The 12,757-nt window shown below is 42.3% G+C and overlaps 1 protein-coding gene across 2 annotated transcripts in view; it reads left to right on the top strand.

The window, feature by feature from the left end:
* The window catches only part of DEPTOR (DEP domain containing MTOR interacting protein), a 149,647-nt gene that overhangs the window by 76,029 nt on the left and 60,861 nt on the right, over window positions 1-12,757 (top strand). For both annotated transcript variants that reach the window (XM_069466042.1, XM_069466041.1), the window contains one exon: window positions 4,213-4,391. In XM_069466042.1, coding sequence (XP_069322143.1) covers window positions 4,213-4,391 — 179 coding nt within the window. The remainder of the gene's footprint in view (window positions 1-4,212; window positions 4,392-12,757) is intronic.

The following is a 12,757-nucleotide window of genomic DNA, read 5'->3' as shown; positions in this document are numbered from 1 at the left end:
GGGTCTTTCTATTCTCTTTTCTGGAGTCCCATCGCTAATTCAGGTTCCTAGGTCTAGCTCCACGTGGCTTTATTCTATGTCGTTTATTTCCAGGAACTTCCTTCGTGCGTCCTTCATTCCTTTGGTACTTGCTGAGCTGTGTGGTACGTCTCTGTGTGCAGAGTTTCACATATTTTTGCCACTGTCCCTTGATATAAATATGTCCCAGTTATCTATTCCTGCAAAACGAATCACCCTAAGATTTAGTAGTGTAAAACAACAGTGATGTATTCTTTCTTCTGATTCTGTGGGTCGCAGGACAGCTCTTCTGCTTTTACCTGGGCTCATTTGTTTGGTTGCTGGGGGGTCAGCTGGGCAGGAAGGTCCAGGATGGCCTCATTCACATGTCTGAGAGCTGCTGCCTACTGTTTGCCTGGGCACCTTGATCCTCCTGGTGGCCTCTTCTCCCCCAGGAGGCTGGACCTACTCCATTACACAGCAGTCCCAGGAGGGCATTCGAGGGGCAAAAGGCGGAAATTGCAAGGCCTCTTAAAGCCCTGCCTTAGAAGTTATATAATGTCACTTCTGCTGCATCCTGTGGGTGAAAGCAAGTCACAAAGCCAGCCTAGGTTCAAGGAAAGTTGAAATGGACTCATTCTTGGTGAAAGAAGCAGTGAAGTCACAATGGAAAGACGTATGAGAGGAGCTATTGTGGCCACCTTTGCACATAATCTCTTGTAGAACGTCTTTATGTTTCTGTCCCTTGTGTTGACATGTGTGTGGTGGTTGTTCTTTGCACTTTCTAAGAAAGGGTTGTCCATTATTACATTAAATAGAATGCTTATTGCTCACACCAACTTAGCTGTTACTAACTCTGGGAAAACCGCCTGATGGCTAATTCTAAATATGGATTAAAGTGCTGAGGATGATTGACTTAGGAAAATATCTAAATAAGATTTTTCAGCGAGTCCTGTTACATGCTGAATAAGGTTTTAAATGCGTTTGGTTTATATGCTAATAGCTTTTTTGTACATACTCTTAATATAAAAGTATACATTTGTATATTTAGAACTTCTTTCCCTAAAAATATTTTTGATAATAACAGCCATCCAGTGAAAGGAAAAGAGCAGGTATTATTATTTTCCTCATTTAATACACGCTGGGAGACACTGAAGCAGTGAGAAGTTACCTGACTAGTTCGTGGCAGAAGGGTGTTTGGGTCCCAAGTCTCCTGTTGTCTGATCCTACGCCCCGACCATGGATTTCAAGTTAAACTTTGATGATTCTTCTAGGAAGAGCAGAGGGAGCATGAAGGAATCCCATTTTCTTCGGTTCATAACTATTAGGCAGAAATTCATCATGCCTTGACGTAGGCACAACGATTACTTAACGTAGTGTAACACTTTGTATATACTGTGCATTGTCTTGTATTGTAAAGTTGTTTCACTCACACTCACCTGTGATTCTAACAATAGCTGGATGATGATACCATGATATTCTTGAGAAAAATGAGGCTGAAACAAAGAAAAATGGCTTGCCTTATGTCTCAAAGTGACTGTGACCCATTGAAGATAAACTTAAGTCTTCTAATTCCTAGTGCAGTGTTCTTTGTATGGCATGGTTGGGCTCTAAGTCAAACAGCATTCAAAATGAACATCCTATGGCATTCAGGTACCCAGGTGTAATTACCTCCAAATGAAATGATTGGTAGACAAGTATAAAGTGCATGTTTCCGTGAGCTTGAGCAAGTTTCCTTCCTGCTACACTGAATGCTGTCCTTCAATTTTCCTCATTTGGATAAGAAATACATTTTTCTCATGTGGATGAAGAGTGAGTTAGACTACAATGATCTCCAAGGTTTCTTCCTATTGTAGAATGAAACAATTCATTTTGTATTGCATATTATTGTTAGTTTCAGAGGAAAGTATTTAAAAGAGAGAGCCAAACTTTCCTATGGAAGACCGGAACTCGTCAGAAATAGTTTTATAGAGGAAGATGGCACAATGACTGTGTATTTTATAAGGTTCCGTTTTTCACTTACCAAAGTTTTATGGACAAACATGGACTCTACCCTGTGGGAACCTGTAATTGAGTAGTCTTTAATCTGATAAAAACTGTCCATGGAGCAACGAGATGGCTTAGTAGAGACCTGACCATAGCTGAGGTGCAAAGAACAGGGAGTTACATAGGCCTGAGAAGTGGGGAAATAGTGGGTAGAAGAGGGAGAGATCATGCCAGCCTTGGTAATGACATATTCAAAGGCCCTGTGGTAGACTGAGCATGAGGAACTGACAGAAGATCAGCGTCTCTGGAGCACACAGAGATATGAAGTGAGAGCAGCTCTAATGGGACAGGAGGCAGAAGCATGCATGTGTTATAGCCCATGTAAAGGATTTTGGTCTTTATCTTAAAAGCAATGAGAAGCCATCAAAGTGTATTTTCAACAGAGGCTAGACGTTATTAGGCTTGAATTTTAAAAACAGCATTTAATTGCCATGTCTGGACTTAGGTGCTCAATATTGGGTTGAGAAGAGTGGATGCATAGTGTAGTCTCATTAAGAAAACTAGTCATCTAGGTTACAGCTATTGGTATTTTAGACTAAGGTAGTGGCAGTGCCTGAGATGGGAAGGCCTAGACATACCCGAGAGAGATTCAGGAGATGAAATTGACAGTTCATACTGACAGCCTGGACAGGGGATGAGGAAGGGGAGATGTCAAGGACAGGGCTTCCTTTTCTGGCTGGGTGTGGAAGCACTGACTGGCCAGGACCACCAGGTCTGGGGGCAAGAATATGAGTTCAGTTTTGGGCTTGTTGATTCTGAGGTGTCCTTGAGCTGTCTGTATGGATGCAAAGGTCTGGAGTTGGGAGTTTAGGCCTGGTCTGGAGATTTAAATTGGGGAATCCTTGGGAAATGGATGGTGACAGAACCCATGGGGATGAAAGAGCTCACCCAAGAGACTGTGGAATGAGAAAAGAGGTATTTGGGGACTGAAGCCAAGGAATTCCAGCCTTTGAAGTCCAGGGAGATGAAGAGGAGCCAACACAAAGATAGCTGAGGAAGAGGTAGGAGCAGAGGGACAGGAGGGAAGCCAGTAGAGTGTGACATCCCTCTGGCTGAAGGTAGTAATCAGTAGCACCTAATGGTATTAAGGTCAACCAAAATGAGGACTTGCAGTTATGTCACATGGCATCATATATGGATGCAAAGGAGAACACCCATGGCCCCCATGGGAGCTATTTTGGAGATGTAAGGGCAGAATCCAGAGGAGTTGAGCAATGCTTGGGAATATTGGTATAAGAAGCAAGCTATATGATATGAGAAGATTGTAAAGGAGTGACTAAGTAGTTGTCTTAGTCAGTTTAGGCTGCTATAACAAAAAATACCATAGACTGGGTAGCTTAAACAACAGACATTTGTTTGGGAAGTCCAAGATCGAGGTGCCAGCAGATCCGAAGACCTGCTTTCTGGTTTGCAGATAGCTGTCTTCTTGCTATGTCCACACATGGAGAGAGAGAGAGAGCAGAGAGAGAGAGTAAGCATCATCATGCCTTGATGTAGGCACAATGATTACTTAACATAGTGTAACACTTTGTATATACTGTGCATTGTATTGTAAAGTTGTTTCACTCACACTCACCTGTGATTCTAAGAATAGTTGATGATGATACCATGATACTCTTGAGAAAAATGAGGCTCTTCTTATAAGGGTGCTAATTCCATGAATTGGGTTCCACCCTCATGACTTCCCAAAGGCATCCCATCTCCAAATACCATCATATTAGGGACTAGGGATTCAACATATGAAATCTGTGGGGACATAAACACTCAGTCCACAGCAGTAGTATTCTTATTGGCACAATGATTTGGGAAATGAAATAATGCCTTTAGGAAAGAAATACTAACTTTTTTAGAAAGGTAGAGTAGGGCATGGTCAGTAAATTATAATACTTTTTGCTAGCTTGAATGCAGTCTGCTAATGGTACAGTTTTGGATTTCATTTCCAGTTTTTTCTAATTACCAGGAGAAAATGCATCTTGTTCACTTCTGAAGCAGATCCTCCTCTTAGAAATCAAATGTGTGTCAGCACATGACAGCCACATCTGTCTGTTTGACAACTTTGCTGTGATACTTCACAGAAGCCTATGATGTAGGATTTCAAATGAGCTTTTGTGTGTGTTTTCCTTTTGTGTAGGCGTGGTTTATTTTTCTTTTCCCCTTTCTTCCTTCCAGGCTGATGAGCCCAGAAAACACACTCCTGCAGCCCAGGGAGGAGGAAGGAGTCAAGTATGAGCGCACTTTCATGGCATCTGAATTCCTGGATTGGCTGGTCCAGGAAGGTGAGGCCACTACAAGGAAAGAGGCAGAGCAGCTTTGTCAACGGCTTATGGAGCATGGCATCATACAGCACGGTGAGTGTATCAGTCAACTTTTGCTGCAATAACAAAAAACCCTGAATCTCATGTCTTACAATAATAGCACTGACTTCTCACTCGTGAATCTATAAGTCAGTTGCACCTCTGCTTGAATTCACCTTGGCTTGTCTCCAGGCTGAGGGGCAAGTTCAGGTCTGTGTTCCATGCCTTCTCATTCTGGGACCCAGGCTGAAGGAACATCCACTGTCTGGAATATGTTGTTTTTACAGATGACTGCAGAAGCTAAAGAGGGCAGGCAGATTCTTGTAGTGCCTCAAAAATCTTTTGTTCAATGTGATATAACATCACAACTCCACATCCAGCTGGCTAAAGAAAGTCATGTAATCAGGTCCAATACTCATGGACTTGGGCAGTAGATGCCTCCCACAAGGTGGGTTGTGAGGCGAGAATGAAAATTTCCTGAACCGCAGTACACGCTGCCACAGGAAAGAGTTGTTCCAAAGGGCCTCCATAAAAGTTTCACTTTCCTTTTAAGGTTGAGTTATAGTGATGCAATATAACTTGTTGGTTAAGACCTGTATTACATTTGACCCTCTGTATCTGTGGGTTCCACATCCATGCAGTCAACCAACTACAGATGGAAACTATTTGGAAAAAAAAATTATGTCTGTACTGAACATGTGCAGACTTTTTTCCTTGTCATTATTCCCTAAGTAATACAGTATAACAACTATTTACATAGCATTTACATTGTATCAGGTACTATAAGTAATCTAGAGATGATTTAAGGTATACAGGAGAATGTGCACAGGTTATATGCAAATACATTTTATATCAGGGACTTGTGCGTCTACGGATTTTAGTATCCAAAGGTGGTCCTAGAACCAATCCCTTGTGGCACTAAGGGACAAGTGTAGTTTTCTTTTCTTGTATAACAAATTACTCCAAAAACTTAATGGTATAAAACAATAATAAATGTTTGTAATCTCACACAGTTTCTGTGGGTCAGGAATTTGGGTGAAGCTTAGCTGGACGGTTCTGGCTTGACATTCCTCAGGAGGTTGCAGACAAGGTGTCAACTGGGGCTACAGTCATCTAGAGTCTCCCACAACAGCTCGCTTGTCACCTAACCAGTTGGTACTGACTGTTGGCAGGAGGCTTCAGTCCGTCGCTGTGTGGACTTCTTTATAAGGCTGCTTGCGAATTCTCATGATGTGGCAACCTGGCTTCTTCCAGAGAGAGGTTGATCCAAGAGAATGAAAGACAGAAGCCACCGTGTTTCTTTCTAAATGAGCCTTGGAAGGCACATACTATCATTTCCTCATTAATCTATTGATTACCAGGTCAGCCTTATTTAGCATGAGAAAGGGCTACAAAAGAGCGTGAATACCACAGGGCAGTGATCATTGGAGCCACCGTGGAGGCTGGTTGTCACAAGAACACAGTCTCTGGAATCCCAGCTCCACCCATTGTTAGCTGCTTACCTTCTGTCTTCTGTAAAATGGCGATAATCTCATAAGGGGGTGGTAGGAGTAAATGCAGTAGATACAGAGCACTTGGTTCAGTGCCCTACTCTTAGGAAGTGCTCAATCAGTTAGTTCATATAGCTGCAAGGTGTACACTTGGGACAGTGAGGAAAGACTAGGAGGAACCAGGCAGGCATTTCAGCCTGAGAGTCAGTGTGCAAGATGAGCCTTGACTTTTTGTGAGCTCCTTCCGCTAACCCCATTTAAACCCAGGTCCAGGAATTTTATACCAAGGTTAGGAAGATAACAGCAGGATTATAGAGATGAAAGAAACTTTAGAAATTATTTGGAGCTGTGTTTTACAAGCTGCAGATTGCAACCACTTTAGTGGGTCATGAAATAAAATTAGAGAACCATTCCCAGCTTTTCAAAATAAAGTTTTAAATAGACTAGACCAGACTCTTACTACTCAAAGTGTGGTGTAGGAACCCGTGGTGTCCCCTAGAAGTGTGATAGACAAGCAGACTCTCTGAGCCTACCCATGTTCTGTTAAATCTGACCCCCAAGTGATTCGAATGCACATTAAAGTCTGAAAGGCAATGAACTAGGTATAATTAGAAATGATTAGAGCATATCTTATGTAGTAAGAATAGGTATTGTTTTGCAAAACTTTTATTTCAATTAGATATATACTATATAAATATATAAGCTTATTGAGGTGTATATGAGGTTGCAACCTAAAAATTATTTGTTACTAATGTGTTGGGGTCAAATATTTTGAAAGCCACTGAGCCAGAGGTATTAGTTGGAGCCGCACTCAGTGTATTCTAGGGTGTTTTCTCCTGTGCAATTCTGCCATGACTGGACTCACAACTGTCTGTTGACCTACTATGCCAGGTGCTGGTTAAGTTCACTGAGGAAGGGAAGATGGACAGGAAAGCATAGTGCCAGTGTGGTCCCTGGCCTTAAACAGTTCATAGTCTTGTTGGGACCATAAGATGGTTAGAGAAGCAATTAGAGAACAGCAGAAGATGTACTATATATTTTATTTGTTCATTTATTTTATACAATGTGCCAGGCACTGTTCTAATCATTTTACTCTTAACAAATTTTTTCGTGTGCAATACTGTATTGTTAACTGTAATCGTAGGTATTCTTTTTTGTTTGGTTTTGGTTTTGTGGAGTTTTTTGGTTTTTTTGGTTTTTGGGTGTTTTGTTTTGTTTTATTTGCCATACCATCTAGGTTTGTGTAATAGGTGTGCTTATTATCATCATTTTACAGATTGGGAAATGAAGGCACCAAAAGAGTAAATAATTTGTTTGAGGCCAGTCAGGTAGTAATGTCCAAATGGATATTACTGCTAGTAAGTGTGAACTTGCAGTTGGATGGAGTGACTGGGGTGAAAAATGGAATGTTTGAGTTAAAGTTGATTCTGTCATCTTTGCTCTAGACAGAAAAATACAGATACCAAATTCTAGGAGAAAGCCGGCCTCATCCTACTACTGACTCACACCATATATCCTTGACTTTAGAGAGAAGATAGAGGATGCCATGAATGGTTGCCAAATGGGTTTCCAAGAAATGAGCAATTACACTTCAATTACAGTGTCATTTTGTAATGCTATGAACATAAATGTCAAAAAGGTATAATGTAAATCATACTATTGATAACAAATTTCAACCACAGAAGTATGCTTTCCATGGTTTTAGGAGGATTGAATAGTCTCTGTATAGAAGCTGGAGTTCCAGTTTCCCAACAGTGCAATTCACTGCTAGATAACAGGTTCTAACTTGGAGTTATAAAAATACGACCACCACATCTGTGTATGTTAGAGCTAGTGATAAGTACCGGTTAGTGTCTTAAGCAAAGCTCTGAATTGTCTGGCTAATAATTAATTTCATAGGTTAAACATTAAAGATAGTCAGCCTTTAAGCTTTGAGCAGAAAGTTTCTGGATAAAAGTGGTTCCCTAGATTGAAACCAGTAGATGTTAAAAATCCAGCCCACTTATGAAATCCTAACTAGCTCCATCTATGATTGGTAAATGATGCTCTGTAATCAAGGCAGAACTTGTTAGATAAGAAATTAACTTGCATGCATATTTATGTATATATGTGTGTGCTTGTATATATACATATTTTTATATATGTGCATATTTATCTAGTTTTTTAATTTATTGGCATGTACTGTGTACCAGGCACTAGGGTAAAGACTTTATAAATTTTAATATATTGCATATTTAATATGTATATTCTTCACACATATGACTTATGTATATAATCTTATTAAATCCTTAGAGAAATTTTATGACATTGGTATTATTAAGTTTTATAGTGAAGAAATCTGAGGTTCAAATCCTTTAAGATGTTTTCCCAAGTTTGCACAGCTGACCAGCTGCTACCAGGCCTTGTGCCTTACAGAGAAGCTTGCCTGGGCCCAGAACATATGTGCTTGAGTGTGGCTGCCTGCCTGGCACGATGAAATGAGCGTCTTTGAAGGAAGATCGACTGGATTTAGATCCCAGCTCCGTCACCTACTGAGTGACCATGTCTATATCTCTTAACTTTCACATTCTTCAGATTTTTAAAATTTATGAAATTCGAGTCACATCACTTACCTTTGAGAGTTTGTTTTGTGGATCCTATGAGCATCCATATGTTTGGTGTTGTACTAGAAGGACTCAACATACACTTGTACTCATGGCTAAGATTTATTACAGTGAAAGGATACACAGCGGGATCAGTAAGAGAAAAAGACACATCAGGTGGAGGGTAGAGAAATTCAGGCACAGGCTTCCTGTGATCCTCCTTCTAGGAGGGGCCCCCCCGGAACGGGCTCCTTCCTTCAACACGGAACTGCAGGAGCACGTGTGCAATGTCTCTGCTCAGGGAAGCCCGCTTGTGGCTCAGAGCCCAAGGTCTCTACTGGGGGCTGCTCTTGTAGGTACATTCTGCCTGCTTGGCCAGCCACAACTGCCAGCCAGACTCTCAGAAAGAAAGCTGGTGTTCTTCATAAATCACACTGTTTGTACATTCTAGAGAGACTGATACAGCACAATTCAGTGCCCCAGGTGGGCAAAGTCCCGTTATCAGTTATTAACAGTAACTTGGGGAACCTTCCAAAAGCCAGGTTCCCGGATAGTAGCCATGCGCCAGCCCTTTTGTATTGAAACTTCAGTAGTAACTCTGCTGCACAAAGTTGTTGGGAGAATTAAATGATTGCATTTGGCAAATGTTTTTAACGTGGCATCTACCTTTTATGGCTTTCAAATGCCAGCTACTGTACATGACTTGATCAACTCTAAACACTTAAAATTAATAGAGCCCCTATTATATGCCAGCCACTGTTCTAAGCAATCTGTTCACTCATTTATTCCTCTCAATAATTCTGTGAATTAGGCACCATAATCATTCTCATTTTTGAGATGAGGTTCAGTAACTTGCTGAAGATGAGAGCTAGTGAGTGGTAGATTTCAAATCAAGGCAGTCTAAGCTTCAGAGCCTGTGCTTTTAACCACTAAAGAAGATAGAATGCTAATTGTAAACCCCACTAGACTTGGAAAAAAATTCTCCACTTTTTTATTGCATCAGCTCATACAGTCTGGCAGATATTACAATTATCAAAGTTGTTAGTCCATAAAAATCTCCAAGATTCTATTTCCCCAAACAATGACCAGGGACCTTGAGATTTTGGTGTAACCTTTGCAAATGGCATGAACACACTTCTTTACTCACATATCTCTCCCAACTGCTTAGCTGCCCTCTAGCTATCTTAACCCCCTTGAATAGGGGAGATAGATAAATTGCTCACAGCTGCAGCAGCTGACCTTGGCTAATCAGGCTACTGCTGCTGTGTCTGGGCGGATAATTTCCTCTTTTAGAGCTTTAGTCAGAGTACTTCAACAATTTGAATGCTTCATAAAGCCCTCTTTCTTTTTCTTTTGTTTTGAAAATATATTTATATAACATTGTGCAGTACACAAATCAGTTTTACATATATTATCTTTTTAATTCTCCCAGTTGCTCGAGGGTAGTTATGATCATCTCATCCTCCAGTGGAGACAGTAGCTGAGACATTTGCCCCAATGGCCATGAAGAGAATTTGGGGTCTACAGCAGAGAATAGATGCCACATCCAGACAGGAATTAACCACATCTCTCCAGTCACTAAGATCATTGATAGAATTCAGCCTAAGCCTGGAATAGCCTAGAAGAAAAGAGAGGGAAGGAAAGAAGAAAGGAAGGAAGGAAGGAAGGGAGGAGAGAGAAAGGAAGGAAGGAAGGAAAAAGAAGGTACTGATGTTTGAGGTTAAAGGCAAAATTGTGCAGGGGAGGAAAAATAATTTTCTCTCTACCCTTCATGAGTTCTTAACTGGGACCTACTGTAACAAAAGACAGATTAACAAGAGAAAAAGGAACAGAAGTTTAATAACATGTATGCCTTCTTTATATATAGGAGATAACTCAGAGAAATGAGTAAATCTCTAGGGTAGGTATAGTTTAAACTTCAGGCTTAAATAGTGTTGTTCTCTGAAACAAATAAAAAAAAGTTTTGGCTGGGCATCCTGGCTCATGCCTGTAATCCTAGCAATCTGGGAGGCTGAGGCAGGAGGATCACTTGATCCCAGGAGTCTGAGGTTACTGTGAGCTAGGCTGACGTCATGGCACTCTAGCCCAGGCAACAGAGTGAGACTCTTGTCTTAAAAAAGTTTTGGGGAAAACCAGGTTAAGCCCAGAGAGCCAGTACCTTAAAGTAAGGTAAGGTTTGTTATGTAGATTTAAGTCATTGCCTTCTCCATTGATTAAGAGTCTCATAATCTACCAACTCAGCTAACCCTAGCTGGGCCCCATCTGATTAAGAGTCTAGCGATTTGGCCATACTTGCTAGCATGTACCTGTAGACCCAGCCACCTGGGAGGCTGAGGTGGGAGGATCACTTGAGCCCAGGAGATTGGGGCTGCAGTGAGCTCTAAACGCACTACTGCACTCCAGCCTGGGGAACAGAGTGAGCCTCCATCACTAAAAAAGAAAGAAAAGAAAAAAAAATTGAGCTGGGTGTGAGGGTTGCATCAGCTCAGGAGTCCAAGTCCAGCCTGGGCAACATAGCAAGACCCTGTCTCTAAATTTTTTTTTTTTTTTGAAAAGAATCTCTAGTGATTTAGTGTTCCTTCTCTTCCTGGTATAGAGAAGGAGAGATGGATATTTCCTTTATAGAGGACAACTTTTCAGAGCTATTGCTGTGTCTACAGTTTCTCAAAATGACCAGCTCAAAATAATCCTTATGCAAGGTAGGCATCTTTTGGAGTGGCATACTCTGGCCTCCTACAGTCGTTTTGTGGTGGCAAGTCCTGAGCCCACAACTTACTCAAGACTATATGGCATCATAGAAAAAAATTATTCTGACACTCATTAAAATGGTGAGGAAAACTTTATTCAAGGCTGTTACAATAGGGGCATTGCAATAGGGGAGAGAGATCAGGCTTCCCTCTAAATACAGCAAGGACAAGTGGGGGTTTCTAGGAAGGAGCACAGTGAGGGAGTGGCTGGATGGAAAGTTACTAAAGAGGAGATATCAAGGGTGGGGGACACTGTCACTATGTTACCGAACCAAACTGGGGTCTGCCCACTGGGTGCGGTAAAACCAGACACTGAAGCCGAGCGTTGCAGTGGGCAAGTGGCATCCTGGTGGCATGGTGCCAAGCAAGGAGTACAGGCAACTAATGCGTATGACCCGAGGGTACATTTCAGGCAAGGAAAATTGTAAATCAATACATGGAGGTTATATATTGGCCTGGGCCCAAAAGGCAGTCTATCCTGAAGTCGGGGGTGGGGAGGCCTAGGTGGATTCAGAGGTTCTTGGATTAGCTGAAAGGAAAGATGGGTGTGACAGGCTCCTCAGGGGAAACTTAGAACAAAGAATGGCGGTCACAGTTTAATTCCTCAGTTCCCCCTTGTCTGCATTTTCCATCTGGTGGGGGTTTCTGTAAAACAACTCAAGAACATACGTTAAGATGGCATCCTTTAGTTTTCATAGGGAACCAAAGCACCTGGGGACTCTGGCTCCCTTGGAGGCCGTCGCTCTCCTCAGGTTGCCCACTCGCTTTTCAAGGCCAGCCAGGTGCCCGGAACTTCCCCTGAAGGGACTCCAGATTTTCCTTTATTTCCATGCTTAGGGGGCCTAGCAGACCCCGAAGAGGGATCCCTGCTCTGTCTTTACCAGGACTGTTCGCTGAAACTGCGCTGGGTGAGCCAAAGGCAGCAGGTGGGTCCGGGGAAGGAGCAGCGAGCCCGAGCCTGGTGGAGCCGAGGGCTGGAACCGTGGTCGCGGAGAGCCGCTGTGGGCGCCGACCTCCTCGCTGGCCTCGCTCCCTTACTCCACGTCAAGGCTCTCTACTCACTGTCTCTTGCTTTGGCGTTCGCTGACTTCTTGCCACCGCCACCAGCAAGAAGACGGAGGAGATTTTTTCATTACAAATGGTCCCCTGGATCTTATCCCTTCTTTACCCTTAACCAGAGTACAAATGCTCTGCGGAAAAAGAATGTGTTTTCTCCATCTCTGGATCCCTAACGGCTTGGCGTTTATGTATTAGCTACTCGGTAAACATGTCTTGCGTGAATAAATGACAATAGCGACCACTTCCTGAGCACTGGCCGTTTGCTGTGCGTAGCAGCGGTGTTTATGCCAGCTAGAGGTCTTTGAATGTAAGCAGCCCCGATCACCACTTGCTTCAAATATATGGCAGAGCCAGCTGCGGAAACATGGAAAAACCAGGCTGCCTGAAGAAGAAGAACTGGAGAGCTCTGGGGATTCAAGTACCAAGAACTAGTGACTAAAGGATAATTCCCTTCCAGCCACCTACAGCCAGATGAATCAACCCTAGCTGTTTTCTGCATATGCAGTTACTCCAGATGTTAATGTTCTAGTGAGGAGCCCTGA

Source organism: Eulemur rufifrons, chromosome 3 (assembly GCF_041146395.1).
Source record: "Eulemur rufifrons isolate Redbay chromosome 3, OSU_ERuf_1, whole genome shotgun sequence".
Taxonomy (NCBI): domain Eukaryota; kingdom Metazoa; phylum Chordata; class Mammalia; order Primates; family Lemuridae; genus Eulemur; species Eulemur rufifrons.
Note: the sequence above shows the minus strand (reverse complement) of the source record. Positions and strands in the feature narration are given on the sequence as shown.